Source organism: Mastigoproctus giganteus, chromosome 9, assembly GCF_048544385.1.
Source record: "Mastigoproctus giganteus isolate SK-2022 chromosome 9, ASM4854438v1, whole genome shotgun sequence".
NCBI lineage: Eukaryota > Metazoa > Arthropoda > Arachnida > Uropygi > Thelyphonidae > Mastigoproctus > Mastigoproctus giganteus.
The window spans coordinates 192,700,573-192,717,703 of record NC_143583.1 but is presented as its reverse complement, the minus strand read 5'-3'; the positions used below and the strand labels follow the sequence as shown (position 1 = coordinate 192,717,703).

Sequence of the window (17,131 nt, the reverse complement as noted above, 5' to 3'; positions counted from 1 at the left end):
CTCTACTAATGCTAATAAGAGATTCAGCCCCCTTCTGCACTTTGTCCGTAGCTGATGGATGTGTGGTAAACATGTTAACTTATCAAATATGAGCCAGAAGAATTTTGCCTCTGGTGCTACTGGAATGATGTTTAGTCCAAGCTTAAGTTCTGGTTCAGGGCAAAGGTCCCATTTGCAACAAAAGTGTACACCACAGATGGCCTTCTGAGAGGAGAATCAGAAACCACTGCCCAAGAGTTGACATGGTTAATGGCATTTTGCAATTGCCTTTCAATAATCCTCATGTTGCATGACTGTAAGAAAATGCTAAAGTCATCAACGCAGAGGGCATTGTTACAGTTGGAGGAAGTTGTTCAATAACAGAATTAACTTTGATATCAAAAGAACGTAACACTCAGAACTGACCCTTGGGGAATGCCCTCTAGTTGGCTGATAGATCGAGAGATAGCAGACCCTACATGGACTTGGAATGTATAGTTTAACAAAAAATTTTTAATAAAAAAAAAAAAAGGCTATATGACCTCTATGACCAAGATTATAGATATCTTTTAAAATTCCAATTTTCCAAGCAGTTTCATATGCTTTTTCCATATCAAACAATATCGACACTAGGTGCTTGCATTTGAGGAAAGCATCTTAGATAGATGTTTCCAATCATTAAATGGTCGAGTGCTGACCTGTTTTTTGTAAGAAGCCACTTTGAATTCTGGAAAGAAGATCATTTGCTTCTAAATACCACATGAGGTAGGCACTGACCATCCTTTCCAGGATTTTGCACAAACAGCTTAACAGAGCAATCGGGCGATAATTGGTCAGAATTTTTGGATCCTTCCCTTGGTTGAGAAAGTTAAGGAGTCAAGGAATTGATCTTCAAGACAGATCCTGTTGTATAAATGGTGCAGCCAATCCATAGATTCAGATGAAAGGTGCTTAATCATATCATAATGGATGTCATCTGCCGTGACGGCACTTGCTTGGGATTGAGATAGTGCCATTTTCAGTTCGAACTGTGTGACTAGCACTTCAAGCTCATCATCTTTATTAACTATACTCCTAGCATTGGTGTATATGCAAGTATACATGCACCTGTTTCTACTCTTAGTTACCCTAACACAGCCCATCTATTTACTTGTGGAGCCTGTGACCACCAAATACAGAGGATGCGAAAAGGTCAGGGTAGGTATGACCACCGCATATCTCCAGAGCAATATGGCCTTAGCTGCTAATGCTCCTAAAAACCAAATAACAACAATAACAACTATTTACTTGTTGCACTATGACTCTCAGCAGTTCTGGAAATCCCCATTGCCTTGCTTTCCAGGCTGCTGCTCAAATGCATTTAAATAGAAGCAGTGCAAGAATCACTTTCATCTCTGCCAGCGAATAGTGTTAATCTATTAGTCTGCGTATCCTCCCAAGCTAGCAGTTTTCTGACCCACCTAACTCTGCCTCGATAGCATAAGCAAATATTCTTGCACCCTTTCTATTTAAGTGTATCCCATTCCTGTAGAAGCAGTCTCTCCTGTTAACAAGCACAGACCAGGCTGAGAAAAATTCTACCCCTTGAGCCTTGCAGAATCTTTCCAGGGCCGAACTGATCGACAAGGCTCTCATCATATACTCCCTCCTATCGTGTCTGGGCAGAATTTCAGACACTTTCAAATTCAATCCTAATTCATGGCTTTTTTTCAACAGCGACGTGTACTTGTTAAGTAATTCTGACGGCCTCCTACTCTTAATATCATTAGTGCCAACGTGTACAACTATATCACCTTTTGTGCCCTTAAAAGATGATATCCGCTCTACAACGTCATCAACCTTTGCCCCTGGCAGACATACCCTGGTCCTGTTCCACCTATCCTTTTTGCACAATATGTTTCACGTTTCCCTGACAAATAGAGTCACAGACAACAACTAGTTCCTTTGGGACCAGTGTATTCTGTCTTGGGGGTTGTCGTTGTGTTGTGTGATGTTCAAGTGCAAGCTCTGGCATTGATGTGGACAGCTGAGAGCTTGATGGGCCCCTCAATTTAAATCCTTCGAGGGCATCCACCCTGTCCTTCAAGCTTTCATATAGGCCCATAACAACGCTAAGTTGGCGCCTGATTTCCTCACACTCCTTATATCGTGCACACACAAAAACAATCCCCTTGGCAATATCATGTCCTGTTCCCAATTGCTCCACAAACATCAAACAAGCAGTTTATTTTAAAAGGCTGTGATTCAGAAGGCAACTGCCCCCCTCACTTCTCCCCTGAGACATGGCACTCCCATTACCTTGAGCCTTTTGCTTTGCTGCTCTGGTCTGAGTCATGATTTCATTACAATTTCAAATAAAGTTTCAATTTCAATAAAAAATATGACCCTAAACTTATATCCCAATGTAGTAATAACACTACATATATTTCAATATCGAAATATATTATCTCCAAGTAACATTCTTTTCTCCTGTCAAGTTATATGTATTAATTTATAATGTTACATTTGTAAAAACTAGGTCATTATAAGTATTTAGTTAAAAAAGTACAATTTAACTGACAATGAAATTTAATAAGATTAGTAAATTTTACTTATTAATTGATACTACTATACTCGCTATCTAGTTTTCCATTAAACCATACGCTATCTAGTTCGGGGTACACGTTGTATTGTATAACAATGGCGGCAATTTACAAATGGTAAATCTACGGACACGAGGTATTAATTACTTTCAAAATTGCACTATCAAAATTCAAAATAAACCACAGAGCTTGGTTAGGTCTATAAGCTTCTTATAGAAAATAATTTAATCTAACAATTAAGTCAATAAACCAGCTAAGTATAATTAAAAACTTAGCATTCGCGGGAGCTGAAAAACTTATCCAACATGTAGATTAGATACCCTTACCGATACTAAGTAATAACCTACAAAATCTCTATCTAAGTTGAAATTAAACTAAAGTATTGTTACTAGGAATATAACACAACTCTAGAAAATAAATTAATATACCAATTTAAGTCAATAAAAAAGCAAAAATTTAAGAAAACTTCTCTATTAGCTGGAGCCATAAAAACTTCGCCGTTTCACCATTTCTATCATTATAAGATGCTTGCAGAACTATCTTGTCTTTTCATATGGTTTTTGCAGCCAGCAGGAGAGTAGCAACATGCAGAAAAAACAGTTGTAAAGAAGTTGTTCAATGTGAGCTGCCATACAGTATACAAAGACATAGGTTGTAATATTGCTAGTGCTGTCTGTTTTGTCTCAGTATTGTCACTAGAGATCATCTACTATCTGGTGATGGATCAGTTAGTCCTGAAAAAAGTTGTCATAGTCTTGGCAAGACCATTTGTTTGAAAGTAATGCAATACAGGCAACTTTTTAAAAAGGAAAGTTTGTTCTGCAATGAGAATTACAACCATTGCATTATGAATGCAGTTGAAATCCTGCTGGCAGCAAAAAAACGACTACAAATAGTTGGTTTTTTGTAGAAATAGAAAGGACAAGATAGTCCTGCAAATATTTTCTAATTCTATTGTTGCCAAAGAGCTTCAGCTATATTATTACTTTGAATTTATCTCTTTTAGTGCTTATTCAGTAGGCTTGATAATTTAAGTCAACTGTTCTTGCAAATTACAGATATGTAGCTAGTCATTGAGCACTTGAGTAGGTTGGTGACCAATCTGATGTCATTCTAGAACAGCTGAAAGCAAAGGAGAGAGAAAATGCTCAGTGTGAGTACAGACAGAAAAAGTATGTTTAATTAAATCTCTTTGAAAACAACTGATTTAATTTCACACAATCAAAGTTTTTTTGCTGCCATTATCATGCAACTCATCAGGTACAGGAATAAAGTAGCAGGCAGTTCAAGGTCATTTACCTGGATTACAAGTATACTAATGCCAGGGAAAGGAAGAGAACAGAAGACCTATAGTTATACAGTAGACTTGCTACACTTATAATGGTGGTAAAAACAAACAAACAAACAAACAATTGTTATTCCACGTGAAAAACTGAGTGAATGTCTACAATATATTAATAAAATCAAAATATCATTTAAATTAATAAGATTGCACATTCTTCTTCTTCCAGTTATAGCTCCTCAGGGAGCTATGGTAACTGGAATTTGTTGGTAGCTCCTCGTGGCTACCAACGAATTCCTCCAATTGCATTGATCTTGTGCTCTATGAGCTACATCGCAAAATGTCATGCCCACAAGTTCACTGATCCCATTCTCCCACCTAGTTGCAGGTCTTCCTCTGATCCTCTTCCCCTCGATTTTTTTTTTCCATTATATTCTTCAACAGAAAGTTTTTCATCCTTACTATGTGAGGATGGACAATAGAAGAAAATTGAAGAAAAAAAAAAAAAAAATTTGAGTTTTCTTCTGTTGATGTTATGAAGAATTTTTAAGCCTGCCAATTTAATTTTATTCAATACCCACTCATTTGTTATTCGATCAAGGCAAGAATTATGCAGTATTCTCTTGTAACCACATTTCAATTTTCTTCCTGTCAACTCTTTTCAGATTTCATCCTTCATAAGTGGCAAATGGAAAATTTAACGAATCAATGATTCTCAGTTTCGTCTTTAGGGGCAGATCTTGACCTCTCCACAACTTCATCAGATCAATGACTAATGTTCGGGCAGTTGCCTGTCATCTCTTTACATCATTTGAGCAGTCACCATTTCTATTTATTTTTGACCCTAAGTAATCAAATTCATCAACTTCTTCGATATCTTGCCCATTAACCTTCACTTTACTGGAACCGAGATTATCACCAATCACAATAATTTTAGTTTTACACACATTCAGAAACAGGACTTTTTTCTTACTTGCTTCACAAACTCTCCTCACAGTTTCTTTAAGATAATCTTTGGAATTGCAAATTAGAACAGTATCATCTGCACAACAAAGTTTGTTTATCTTCAATTCTCCAATTTTGATGCCAGTGTCTAAATCTTCCAAAGCTTCGCGCATAATATCATTGGCATAAACATTAAAAAGGTGAGGTGACAAAATGCAGCCCTGTCTGACACCATTACCGATTTTGAAAAAGTTGTGGTGTTTCCCATGATGGTTCTCAAAGTTCCTTCCTGTTCCTGGTTTAGTAGCACAATCAGCTGAATTACGTGGATTGGAAATCCCATAGTTTCTCATATTGAACACAACAATCAAATGCTTTGAAATAATCTATAAAACACAAAATGACTGGAACAGTGAATTCTTTGCATTTTTCAATAATCATTCGTAGACTTAAGATCTGATCTCTGGTTCCTCTGCTCTTTCTGAAACTGCTTGCTCATCTGGCATTTCTTCTTCAAATTTTCTTGAAATTCTGCTTAGTACGATTTTAAGAAGCACCTTGCTAGCATGAGAAATTAGGCTAATAGTCTTTGAGCAAATTTTCAGATCCCTTTTTTGGTATGGGAATGGAAATTGATTTCTTCCAATCTGATGGCCACTGTCCAATTTCCCAAATCTTTACAACCAGTTTATGAAAAAACTTGGTGCCCTTCACACCTGTAACTTTAATCAATTCAATTTAATTCTGCAATCAATTTAAGAAGAACAGTTAAGGAGGTAAAAATTAGCTGTTCATTAATTTTTTTCTTATCCTGCAATGCAACAGTATTTTTCTCTGGGGCATGTCCAATGATATTCACCCTTTGATGCCTGGTGTACTAGGCATTTAAAACAGACATTACAGTATGTGACAACATTTACTGTGACTGTTTATTGTCGCTTATTTACATTTAAAAAACTGAACTGTTTTTTTTTGCATTTTTAACCACAAACACTACTTTTTAGTCATAAATGATTACAGATGTAAATAAATTCACTTGTCAGTGCTTGAACATTCATTGAAATGAGTTTCTCCAAAACCACTCAACGATTAGGTATATACATCTCTAAAACCCAGAAAAAGAGTTTAAAGCAACTCTTAATAACTGAGGGTGCTAGATTTTATATTTTACTGTGCAACAATGATGGAGGTAGGAGATGGGCATGGAAGAGCAGTTATAACCAATGACATCAGCAGATCACAATGCTGATTACAAATGGTAATCAGCATTGTGATCTGTTTTAATTTTTTTAAATTAATTTTTATTTCTGTTTATTCTTCAGATGCATGAAACTAGAAGTGGTCAAATATACATTGTGAATGCATATCTATTTAATTTAAGGGAAGGCAGATTTTTGATTTTTGGTGCTACAGTTCACAATGTGCTTTACATTTTTTCTGGCAACATACAGACTAAAACCTGCACCCTCCTTACTTGTGAATTCACGTTAACCACTGGATGATGACCAGCCTAATAAGGTAGGCTTCCTGCTCTTGGACTTATGAAAATTTAGTATGAATTTATTGTTGACAACTATTACAAGCTTTAGTATAAACAGAAAATGAAGCTTAAGGATGAAGCTGGAGTTTCAGAAAGAGCAGAGAAACCAGAGATCAGATCTTAAGTCTACGACTGATTATTGAAAAATGCAAGTAATTTGTAACACGCTTTATTTTTATCTTCAACAGCCATAACACATTCTTTTCGTAAATCCATGGTTTATATAAATGAAGAAAATTTAAAGTGGAATGTAGATTAAAGGATTTTGTTTTTACAAAAACTATTTAATTCGTATGATCTGAGAAAATATTAAGATCATGAGACTTAATTTTTGTACTGTTATTATGTTAACAAGTTTAAAAAGGACTGATGAGTGAAGGAGAAGAGGGAGAGAACGAAGAAATTTGCCAAGTTAACACTAACCATGTACTTGGTGAGAAAAAGATCAAGAGTAAGTAGTTAGCACTGTCTGGTATGTAGTAAACTAAGTTGTGTCAGGTAAGTAGTAATACCAAAAGTCTCAGCATCTCTACAACTTTGCTCTGCAGAATCACTGTTAGGTTGAATTGTAAGAAAGAGATATCAATTCGGACAGAAAATTTAAGTCTCTGACAAGAAATATCAGAGCAATCAAATGCAGGAGTACCACCTTTTAAATGGAAGAATTGCGAATAAGAAATTATGATAAATGAGATGAGCAGTGTTGGAGAAAATGATAATTGAAATTCAGTTATAAAGAGTAAGTGGAACTTTGAATATTTCAAATGTTAACAGATACAAACTACATATAGTTGTGAAATGAATTAGAAAGTTCTTGAGAACTCCAGTATTCCCCACAAAGATATTCATGATGCGGCATATGCAGGTAAATAACACAAAAACTGAGAGGGGGGGGCATGCAGAACAATATTTTGAAGATTTTAGATATGCCAGCTAGCTCACATTGAGTGAGTATAACTATAACCTAATGTGTCTTTGGTAGTGCACCCTACTTTCACCATACTCTGATTATCCTTAGATATAATGGGCAGAAATGCAGAAAAAATTACTCACCAGCTAACCAAGATGCCCCTTAGATATAAACAGGTTTGAACAGGCCTTGAAATGTAAGTGCTGTTGTCACACCATGATGTTCATCATAAAATTAAAATGATATGACTTTTACTGCACAGTAGAAGAGATGTATATCTGTCAAAAAATTCAGCAGATATGCAATTTGAATACTACAGCTGAAATATTTTGATTTTTCAAAATGCTGGAGATCAGGCATAAGGAAAACAGGAGGATTTTTTTTTTAGACTCTACACTTTCAGAAGAGGGCAGTTAGGTTAATTAATGATTCATCTCTAACAGAGTCTCTCCACTTGCTTTCTCATAGACGTACTGTTTCTGCTGCATGCCTCTTCTACAGATACTTCCATGGGCACTGTTCTTCTGAATTGGCTTCTATAATTCCCGCTCTCTCTTTCAAAACAGTCCGAACATGTGCTGCCACCAGCCAACATCCATTTACTGTCCAACTTCAAACCCACAGAACCAACTTTTCATCTTCCTCATTTATTCATTCAACTGCCGTTTTCTGGAACAACCTTCCTTCATACGTATTTCCTGAAAATTACAATCTACAGAAGTTCAAGTCCAATGTGTCAACAAATATCTTCTTTCGTCTTCTCAACCTCCAATCCAAGCACGGTACTAAGTACTATAGGTTCTAATACCTCTCGTGTTTGGGGTTCACATAAAAAAAAAAAACAAAAAAAAAAAAACACTGTACCAGAAATTAAATTTCACTTGCAAAATACACATTTAATATTAAAATATAGCCATAGGATTGTTTACAAGCACAGTATGTGTTTAAATTTAAAGTAGCTTATCTAACATTTTTAGCTTTATTAGCTTACGTAACATTTCTGTACATGTCTGTTTGGATATTCTATTTTTGGATATTTTTTGACTGTTTCAAGAAAGAGCTGTTGCAAAATTTGCACCCTTGAGTCAAAGTTTTGTCATAACAATGGCCCTGCTGAATAGAACTGGTTGTCAGGAGCATTTCCAAAGCTTCTAACCTACATGAATATTCTCTCACACTCAGCATGACTACTATGAGCATGATTATTATGAGTAATTATTAAAATTGCCTAGCATGATCTGAGATAATTTGTTACATTTCAAAGTTCGTTGTGCACTTGTCAATTCCCCAATCAAGGACCACTGCACATTAATTCATTCATTCATTCATGTTTTTTTTTATAACAGCATCTCACACTAAAACTGATGGAAGTGGCACCTGAAAAACAGCTATTGCTTTATCTATTTCTTTATCTTTGATGCTGCTAAGAAATACTGGAAACTTCTCCACAACACATTTCAGAAATTTTTGACCTAACAGACTTGTCAACAGAAGATTATTTAAGCCTTCAAAAATAACCTATATAAACAAAAACAATGTATAAGGATGGGCAATCCAACCCCCCCCCACTGGCAGAGATTGTTATGATTTCCTTTGTAAACAAGGCCATGGAAAAAGCAACCTTTAAACTTAAATTTTGGATTGGATGTGATGATGTCCATACCATTTGACCACACAGCATTGAGTAACAATAACTTTCATTTACATATTATTAGTCTGCATCTCCACATCTTATTCAAAATTAAATTAGAAAAAAGATGCATTTAGGGCTAAAGCCTCGAGCTGCGAGCAAATTTAGACTATGTATATATTAAGTGCAATAGCATCATTAATACACAGCCATTTCTGAATAAACAGAATATTTATAAGGTGGCATCGTTTTAAGTTATATCTCATATTGTGAATACCTTCACAGCGAGTTGCCATCATATTGCACTACTTCGAATAAGTAACGCTTATTCGAAAAAAAAATTCCCAAGTTACAATGAGAGAGAGAGAGAGAGAGAGAGAGAGAGAGAGAGAGAGAGAGAGATAAAAGTATAAGGGAATCACCAAGAAAGATAAAAATGATGATATCCAGATCAGGACCCCTGGGTGTGCCAAGCCCATACTCACTAGTTGTGAGCCCCCTGGGGTTATTAATGTATACTAATCCACCATTATCCAGTAAGCCAATACCTGCAGTAATGTTACCCACATTTTGTAGTCTTGCTAGCCTGGTCATCAAGACTATAAAATGTGGAAAAAGACTATAAAATAGGACAAAACTTCTAACCTATATTTTTAGTCTTGATACCCTGGTGTCAAGACTCTAAAAATAATCCGTAGATTCTTGTCCACCAAACAACCTTGCAATAAGATTAGGAAAACTGCAGAAAATAGGTTTCACTTATAAACAAGTCAACAGGTTATTGAGCCCTAAGTGACCATTTGTGATGTTAAAAAGACAGCTGGTAGGTGCTTAGTCATTATTATTTACTTATATGAGTGCTTTATTATCTTCAAATAAGATAGTGAAACACTGTCATCAACTATATTATGATGGCAAAATAGAGAAGAATCAAATCAAGCCAAAAAAAAACAAACAAACAAACCAGTTTCTGTTGTAAATCTGGAGAGCTGGCAGATATGAGATACCATTTTGTCAATCAATCAATAAGGTGTTTGCAATAAACTGATAAAAATAAGATGAACAATAAAGTCCCTTTGAAATTACAAAACTATAATTATAATTTATCAAATATTATATTAAATGCTATTATCTATATCAAAGTGATTGTTGTTAGTCTCAGCTTCTCAACTATAAGTTACAAAAAATAAGAAATTTACCTAAAGGATATCTGGTCTGATTTGTTTCTTTGTTACAATACACAGGAGAAGAAATATTTGATTCTGCTGTGGAATAAAAAAAAAAAAAAAAAAGGGGAAAGAAAAAGAAAGTACGAATTACCATCTTCGCTGCAAAAATACAAAAAATAATAATACCACATAAATATAAGAAAAAAAAAAATTCCCTGCCATACAGAGTAACACAAAGGTTTAAAAGTTACAGTTCAGAATTTTTAGGTAAAAAAATATATTTACATATAAATGCAGGCATTTACACATTTTTTCATGAAAAAGACCTGGGAGTAATTGTGCAGTCTGATATGAAGTTTTCTGAGCAATGCAGACAGGCTGCCAGGGTTCTCTGAAGTGTCAAAATCTCAAACTGAAAATTATGGAATATGACACACAAATTGGGGCTATCAGTTGACACCTCAACAACAGTCCTACACTTGTTGATCAGGCAACACTAGCAATCCCTAAATGCGCTGCTCCCCTAGGAGGTACTTATTCTTTGCGACTCCAGTGGGAAAATGGGAAATACATTGGGAAAAAAAAGGACAGGTGGACTAGGACCAGGGCTGCAAGTACAAAAGCAGATGACATTGTAAGGCAGATATCTTTTAAGGGCACAAAAGGTGATAATAACTGTACACATGCACACTAATGACATTAAGAGGAGATCTGAGGACTTACCTAACAAGTGGTGGTATCCACTGAAAATAAATAACAGTAGTCTTCTCTACTAGAGAAGCGTTATTGATTTGAAATACTGTAATACCAGCTATCTCGTTGTGAAGGCACCCACAATATGAGATACAATTAAAACAATGCCTTTTATTCTACATATGTAGTTCAAATTTATGGGTAAACTATGGTGTATATATACCAATATTATATAGTTAAGAGTTAAGATATTGAGATCAGATGTTGAGAAAAAGTTGAGAGTTAGGTTTAAATTTCAAAGTGAATCTGCAATTGTACCTTGGAGAGGCTGTGCAAGGCTCATTGGGTAGAATTTTTCTCAGCTTGTTAACAAACTGTTACTATATTTAAATGGGATAAAGTCAGACAGAAAACTGCTAGTGTGTGTGTGTGTGTGTGGGGAGGGGGAAATCATTAGAATAATAGATTAACAACCACAAGCAGAGGAGAAAGGGATTCTTGCATTGCCTCTATTGTAACATGTAGAAGCCTGAGGGGGGGAAGGTACCCACAATATGAGATACAATCAAAACAATGCCTTTTATTCTACATATGTAGTTCAAATTTATGGGTAAACTATGGTGTATATACACCAATATTATATAGTTAAGAGTTAAGATATTGAGATCAGATGTTGAGAAAAAGTTGAGAGTTAGGTTTAAATTTCAAAGTGAATCTGCAATTGTACCTTGGAGAGGCTGTGCAAGGCTCATTGGGTAGAATTTTTCTCGGCTTGTTAACAAACTGTTACTATATTTAAATGGGATAAAGTCAGTCAGAAAACTGCTAGTGTGTGTGTGTGTGTGTGTGTGTGTGTGTGTGTGTGTGTGTGGAGGGGGGAATCATTAGAATAATAGATTAACAACCACAAGCAGAGGAGAAAGGGATTCTTGCATTGCCTCTATTGTAACATGTAGAAGCCTGAGAGGGAGGGGGGGAAAGGTGTTGAGGATTTCAAGGCCTGCTGAGGGTCCTCATGAAAAAAAGTTGTTGTTGTTATTTGGTTTTTAGGAGCACTGGCAACCAAGGCCATATTGCTCCGAGGATATGCGGTGGTCATTCCCTGACCTTTCCGCATCCTCCGTATTTGGTGGTCACAGGCTTGAACCCTGCTCTAATGAAGCGTGTGCTACACACTGCCGCTCCTGCCCACCTGGCTATGGAGATGCCTGGAAAAAAGTAAATACATGGGTTATGTTAGGTTAACTAAGAGTAAGAAAATGTGCATTATACATCCATATATTCTAATGCTATATTTGATGAATCCGAAGTACTTTAAGTCATCAAATGTGGACATTGCATGGATATCAGAAATGTGCTGTCACTCAGACATAATAGATACATAATTTGAATAAGGGAAGTATAATGTATATGGAAACAAGAGACAGCACAGAAGGGAGTGGCATAAGGCAAGGCATCCAGTTGACATTAGTGACCAATGCAATTTGAGTCAGTATGATGTGATATAAGCACTGGGAAAACAAAAATGAGAGTAGAATTGTCTCATAGGCCTGATGACTATGATGAGTATAACAAACAACTATACGGTGAAATACCACCACTTTGCTTATTGGAGGCTTGAAGTGGTGAAACCCATGTTTAGTCTCTAGAGCAAAGTTTCCGGCATCCCCTTCCCCCCATACTTCTCCTTCAACCCATGCACGGTACTAAGTACTATAGGTTTTGATACCTTTCGTGTTTGGGGTTTTCATAAAAAAAAAAAAAAAAAAAAAAATAGAGAAAGAGAGAGTGCTAGTAAATCAGAATGTCTTAAAAGGTGGGATTTTAACTTTCCAGATATTGACTGGAATTTTTGGGTTTGTCACACAAGTAGGAAGACTTGTGGATTTCACGGATGACCCGTTTTCTACAGCAGTATATAAGAGAGGCAAAGAGAGAGAAATACCCTTGATCTGATTATCAGCAGAATTCTTCATGCATTAAAAATCGGTAGATAAAACAACTAGTACATGGCAATCACAGTGTATTGATGCGGAATTTACTTAAAAGATGCAACAACAATAAGGACAAAGGGAAGGGCATTTGCTTTTGTAAAGGATAACTACAGTGGTCTCAGACAGTTTTTAAATTCTATACAGTGAGACCAACTGACGATGTTACCAACTGCAAAATCTAAATAGGAAGCATTAATGGAAATAATCATAGAAGCTACTAGGTTAATATTAACAGGATAGGGCCGTCCCTAGGATGCAAGGGGTGCACTGCACCCGAGCGCCAACATTCAAAGGTTGCCTGAAAACCTGAAAATTACATACACATATGAAGAAAATTTTAGAGGGGGAGCCAAACTGCGATTGAAACCTGGGTGCCACATACACTAGGAATGCCCCTGAATAGAGGCACATGATGCAAGAAAGCATCAGCCAAAAAAAAAAAAAAAAAAAAAAATCACACAATCATTCCCTCTAAAAGATTGTCCAGTTCTTCCTTGAATTTATTTAAACTATCAACTTCCACAATGACAGATGGAAGTTTGTTCCAGCAATAACCACTCGCTCGCTAAAGGCAAATTTCTGCACATCTATTCTACACCTGTCTTTCCCCAATTTGAATTTATGCCTTCTCAAATGATTATTCTGTGAAAGAGGAAGAATTCCATCAGCATTGAGCATGTTCAAACCATTCAAGTCTTTATACACCTCAATCAGATCACCTCACAAGTGCCTCGTCTCCAGACACTGTAATTTGCAAAATTTAAGCCTTTCTTCATAAGAGCAATCCCTCTGTTCCATTCACTAATCTGTTGCCTTCTCTGTACTCATTCTAACAGCTGAATCCTTCTTAAAATTAGGCATCCAGACCTGTATTTAGTACTCAAGGTGTGGCCTGACCATTGCCTTATATAAGTGGATAATCACCTCCTTATCCATGCTAGAAAAATTCATGTATATCATTGACAAGACACCATGAGCTACTCTTGCAGACCATCAGCACTACTCAGAAAACTTCATATCTGCCTGCACAATTACCCCCAGGTCCTTTACATCCTCTACTACTGTCAGTGTTGTACCACAGAGTTGATACGTTACTCTGGGTTTACTGCTTCCCATATGTCATACTTTACATTTGTCAATGTTAAACTTCATTTGCCACCTCTCAGCCCATTTGCTGAACTTTTCTAGATCCTGTTGCAGCAGCATACTGTCATTAACAACCCTGCCAACTTTCATATCATCTGCAAACTTGGACATTAAGCCTGATATTGTAGAGCGGATTTGGCGTTATCATCTTTTAAGGGCGCAAAATGTGATATAGTTGTACACGTTGGCACTAATGATATTAAGAGTAGGACACAGGCAGAATTACTTAACAAGTACAGGTCACTGTTAAAAAAAAAAAAGCCGTGAATTAGGCTTGAATTTGAAAGTGTCTGCAATTCTGCCCTGACACAATAGGAGGGAGTATATGATGAGAGCCCTGTCGATCAATTCGGCCCTGGAAAGATTGTGCAAGGCTCAAGGGGTAAAATTTTTTTCAGCCTTGTCTGTACTCGTTAACAGGAGAGACTGCTTCTACAGGGATGGGATACACTTAAATAGAACGGGTGCAAGAATGTTTGCTGATGCTATCGAGGCAGTGTTAGGTGGGTCGGAAACCTGCTAGACTGGGGGGATACAAGGACTAATAGATTAACAGTAGCCACTGGCAGAGGTGAAAGTGATTCTTGCACTGCTTCTATTGGAATGAGCAGCAGCAGCAGCAGCAGCTTGGAAAATAAGATGCAGGATATTTCAGAGACTGCTGGGAGTCATTAGGGTTCAAGTAAACACATGGGTTCTGTTAGGGTAGCTAAGAAAAAGAACAGGTGCATGTATACTTGCATGTACACCAATGCTAGGAGTTTGGGAAATAAATTTGATGAATTTGTGGTATTGCTCAAAGCATCAAAGGTGGATATTGTTGGAAAATCAGAGACATGGTGCCACACAGATATAAGTAATGCAGAACTGGAATTTTGGGAGTACAACATATACAAAAAGGATAGACAGGATAGGAAGGGAGGAGGGGGTTACGCTATTAGTTACGAAACACATAAAATCCAAGGAAGTGAAGCCAGTTACCATCGCTGGATAGTGCAGTGTCAAGTCAGTTTGGTGTGACATAAGCATTGGGAGATCAAAATTGAGAGTAGCAGTGTGCTATAGGCCTAAAGACTCTGATGAGTATAATAAGAAACTGTATAGGGAAATAGAGTGGGCCAGTAAATCACAGAGTCTTACAATGGGGGATTTTAATCTCCCATTATAAGACTGGAATTTGTGGGTTGGTCACTCACACACTAGCAAGGCTTTTGTGGATTTATTGGATGATTGTTTTCTAAATCAGCATGTTCAGGAGGCAATTAGAGGGAGCAATACTCTTGATTTGATTCTCAGTAGTGATTCTTCATGCATTAGGAATCTGCAGATACAGGAACCACTATGTGGCAGTGATCAGTGTGCTGAAGTGGGTTTAACTCAAGGAGATAACTACCATCAGGGGTAAAGGGAAGGGTTATTGCTTTCGTAAAGGCGACTACAATGGTCTGAGACAGTATTTAAATTCTATACAGTGGGACCAACTGATGCTGTTACCAACAGAAACTCAAAATGGGAAGCATTCAAAGAACTTATCTTGGAAGCTACTAGGCTTTACATACCAACTAAGAAATATTGTTCGAGGTTCAGGCCTAAATGGATGTCAGATGAACTAATGAGACATATGGCAGAGAAGAAAAATGCATGGGATACATATAAATTAACATGCCACACAGAAGCCTATGATAGATATAAGTTGATCTGTATCCAAGTTACAAAGGAGGTTAGGCAGATTACGAGAAATCTTTGGCAAGAGAAGCAAAGAAAAACAGCAAGGAGTTCTTTACTTATGCAAACTCTAGAAGGAAGGAAGGGGGATGAATCAGATTGGTCAACTTGATATCGATGGTTCAACTGTTCATGATCCGCTCAGGTAGCTAACAAACTAAATCAATATCTTGCATCTTCATTCACACATGAGAAGTTATTCAGGAAGGGAAATGCCAGAGACGAAGTAAAATCTGGCAGTGAGCTAGATGATCTTGTAATAATTGAGAGTAAAGTGGAGGAGAAATTGTTGAAGATAAATACAAGGCACCTGGGGTGGATGAGATCTATCCTGTTATATTAAAGGAAGCAGCACAGGAAGTAAGCAATCCGTTAACCATAATTATGACAGCGTCCTTGGAATCAGGGGAGGTACCCACAGACTGGAGATGTGCAAATGTAACCCCATTCACAAAGGAGGATCAAAGGCTGACACAAGTAATTATAGACCCGTGAGTTTAACTTCTGTTCCAGGAAAATTAATGGAAAAGCTGGTTAAAGAAGGACTGTAGGATCATCTTGACAAGAATTCAGTTGTAGCTCAGACACAGCATGGTTTTGTTAAAGGAAGGTCTTGCCTGACCAATTTTACTGGATACTATGATGTAGTCACAAAAGAATTGAATGCAGGGAATAACTTTGATATTATATATTTGGATCTTAGAAAGGCTTTTGATACTGTTGCACATGGAAGACTGCTGCACAAATTGGAGTAGTGTGACACTGGTGGCAAATTGTTGCTATGGATAAAGGGATGGTTGAGTGGCAGAAGACAGTGGTAATTAATGGACACTGCTCATCGTGGACCAATGTTATTAGTGGAGTCCCTCAGGGTTCAGTTTGGGTACATTGTTATCTGTATTTATAAATAATATTGATGATGGTATATCAAGCTTAATGTCCAAGTTTGCAGACGATACAAAGGATGCAGGGTTGTTAAGGACACTACTGACGCTATGCTGCTGCAACAGGATCTGGAAAGGTTGAGCAGATGGGCTGAGAGGTGGCAAATGAAGTTTAACATTGACAAATGTAAAGTACTACATATGGGAAACAGCAACCCAAGAGCAACGTATCACTGTGTGGTACTACAGTGACAGTGGTAGAGAATGAGAAGGACCCGGGGGTAATTGTGAAGGCAGATATGAAGTTCTCTGAGCAGTGCAGACGGGCTGCAAGTGTAGCTCATGGTGTCTTATCAATGATATACAGGAATTTTTCTAGTAGGGGTAAGGAGGTGATTATTCCCTTGTATAAGGCAATGGTCAGGCCACACGTTGAGTACTGTATACAGGTCTGGGGGCCTCATTTCAAGAAGGATGTAGAGCTGCTGGAACGAGTACAGAGAAGGGCAACAAGGTTAGTGAACGGAACGAAGGGTTGCTCTTACGAAGAAAGGCTTAAGTTTTGCAAATTACAGTGTCTGGAGACTGGGCACCAGTGAGGTGATCTGATAGAGGTGTACAAAGCCTTGAATGGTTTGAGCATGCTCAATGC

At 37.1% G+C, this 17,131-nt stretch overlaps 1 protein-coding gene across 1 annotated transcript in view; it reads right to left on the bottom strand.

Annotated features, from left to right (window-relative positions):
* The window catches only part of LOC150080982 (nephrocystin-4-like), a 470,434-nt gene that overhangs the window by 158,993 nt on the left and 294,310 nt on the right, over positions 1-17,131 (bottom strand). The window contains exon 18 of the mRNA XM_090380874.1: positions 10,068-10,133. Within this exon, the coding sequence (XP_090237000.1) occupies positions 10,068-10,133 (66 nt within the window). The remainder of the gene's footprint in view (positions 1-10,067; positions 10,134-17,131) is intronic.